This window comes from Lottia gigantea (genome assembly GCF_000327385.1).
Source record: "Lottia gigantea unplaced genomic scaffold LOTGIsca_166, whole genome shotgun sequence".
Classification (NCBI taxonomy): Eukaryota; Metazoa; Mollusca; class Gastropoda; family Lottiidae; genus Lottia; species Lottia gigantea.
This window is the reverse complement of record NW_008708067.1, coordinates 226,622-227,896: the sequence shown is the minus strand read 5'-3', so window position 1 is coordinate 227,896 and position 1,275 is coordinate 226,622. Positions and strand designations below refer to the sequence as shown.

The 1,275-nt window shown below is 33.2% G+C and overlaps 1 protein-coding gene across 1 annotated transcript; it reads right to left on the bottom strand.

The window, feature by feature from the left end:
* Positions 1-284: 284 nt before the first annotated feature.
* On the bottom strand, positions 285-1,245 carry LOTGIDRAFT_88304 (hypothetical protein; the record flags this gene model as incomplete). The annotated part of the gene is made up of 3 exons (XM_009051374.1): positions 285-351; positions 726-829; positions 1,096-1,245. Coding segments are annotated over 3 exons (321 nt in total), but the record flags the coding sequence as incomplete, so codon positions are not given.
* Between the last annotated feature and the right edge of the window lie 30 nt (positions 1,246-1,275).

Below are 1,275 nucleotides of genomic sequence, written 5' to 3'. Positions count from 1 at the left end.
GATATTGTAAAGTACATTCAGTTCTTCATTTTCCAGAGGAATTCATCCTTCTTCGGTAATTTTTTTCATTATTCATATACATCGTGTATCATAAGAGATAAAAAGGGCGAAATTCTGTTAAAATAGATGAACTATTTTTCTTAATATAGCCTTCAATTTCATATAAGAAACCTCATAAAGTAATTACAGCGTCACGAAATCCTTTTTTAGAAGAGAAATCAAAGAAAAGAAGGAATCAATCATGATGAAGGAAATAATAATAGGAAAAGAGATTTTCTTACCGAAATGAGATCTTTACGTGATAAACATAGCAATTCTGAATAACCTATAGCTCTAACATCGGCAGTTCGTCTGAAAATGGTGTATATGCGATTACCTATTACTAATTTCTAAGCGATTTTGTATAAGCGGCGACGATAATTTTGAATTAATCATAAGGTTAAGGATTCAGGCTTTTGAAAATTTCGTTGACATTTGAAATACTCATTTTAAATCGATATTTTTTGAACCACTGAAACTGACATTATCCATGGCTTTGAGCCATTAATTCTTTAGTCAATGGCTTTTGAATTAGTCAAATTGACTTTGCCGGTGCCTTTTGAATCATTCAAGCTGACTTAAAGGGTCTTGACTTAGTTGGTGGCTATTGAACGAACCAAGCTGACTAAGTGGCCTTAAACCAATATTGAATGTACTTAATTTGTGAAATGAGATTCAGAACCTACCTATTTTGTCCTTCATCCAATTTCAATAGACTGATTTCACCAAAATAATTTCCGGGTTTCAGTAAAGCTACTCTGGTAGAAATTTCACCTTTTTGTACTAAGATCTGAAAAAGGCGTAGATTATATCCAATTTCATAAAGTTGATAGCATCAATATAAAGTTGTATAGTCTTTTCATTCAGTTCATGACAGCTTCTGATTTTTAAACCCAGTTTTCCCGGTCAGTGGTGTCGGACGTGACATGGATGTTCTAGTCGTTCGGATGGGACAATAAAACGATAAACCGTTTGCTTCAGGTTGTGCACGATTATCACTCGATAGTTGGACGTAACACACGATTTCATTTCAATTTCACTAGATTTTTTACCTACCTCTATTTTCCCATGATTAATAATATACATCTCTCTGCCTATTTCGCCAGTACGACAGATATAATCACCAGGTGAATATATTATAGGTCGTAATTTTAATACCAATTCACGTAACAATCCTTCTTCACATTCTTCAAATATCTTCACCTTTAGACAGGAAAGAAACAACTATATTACAAA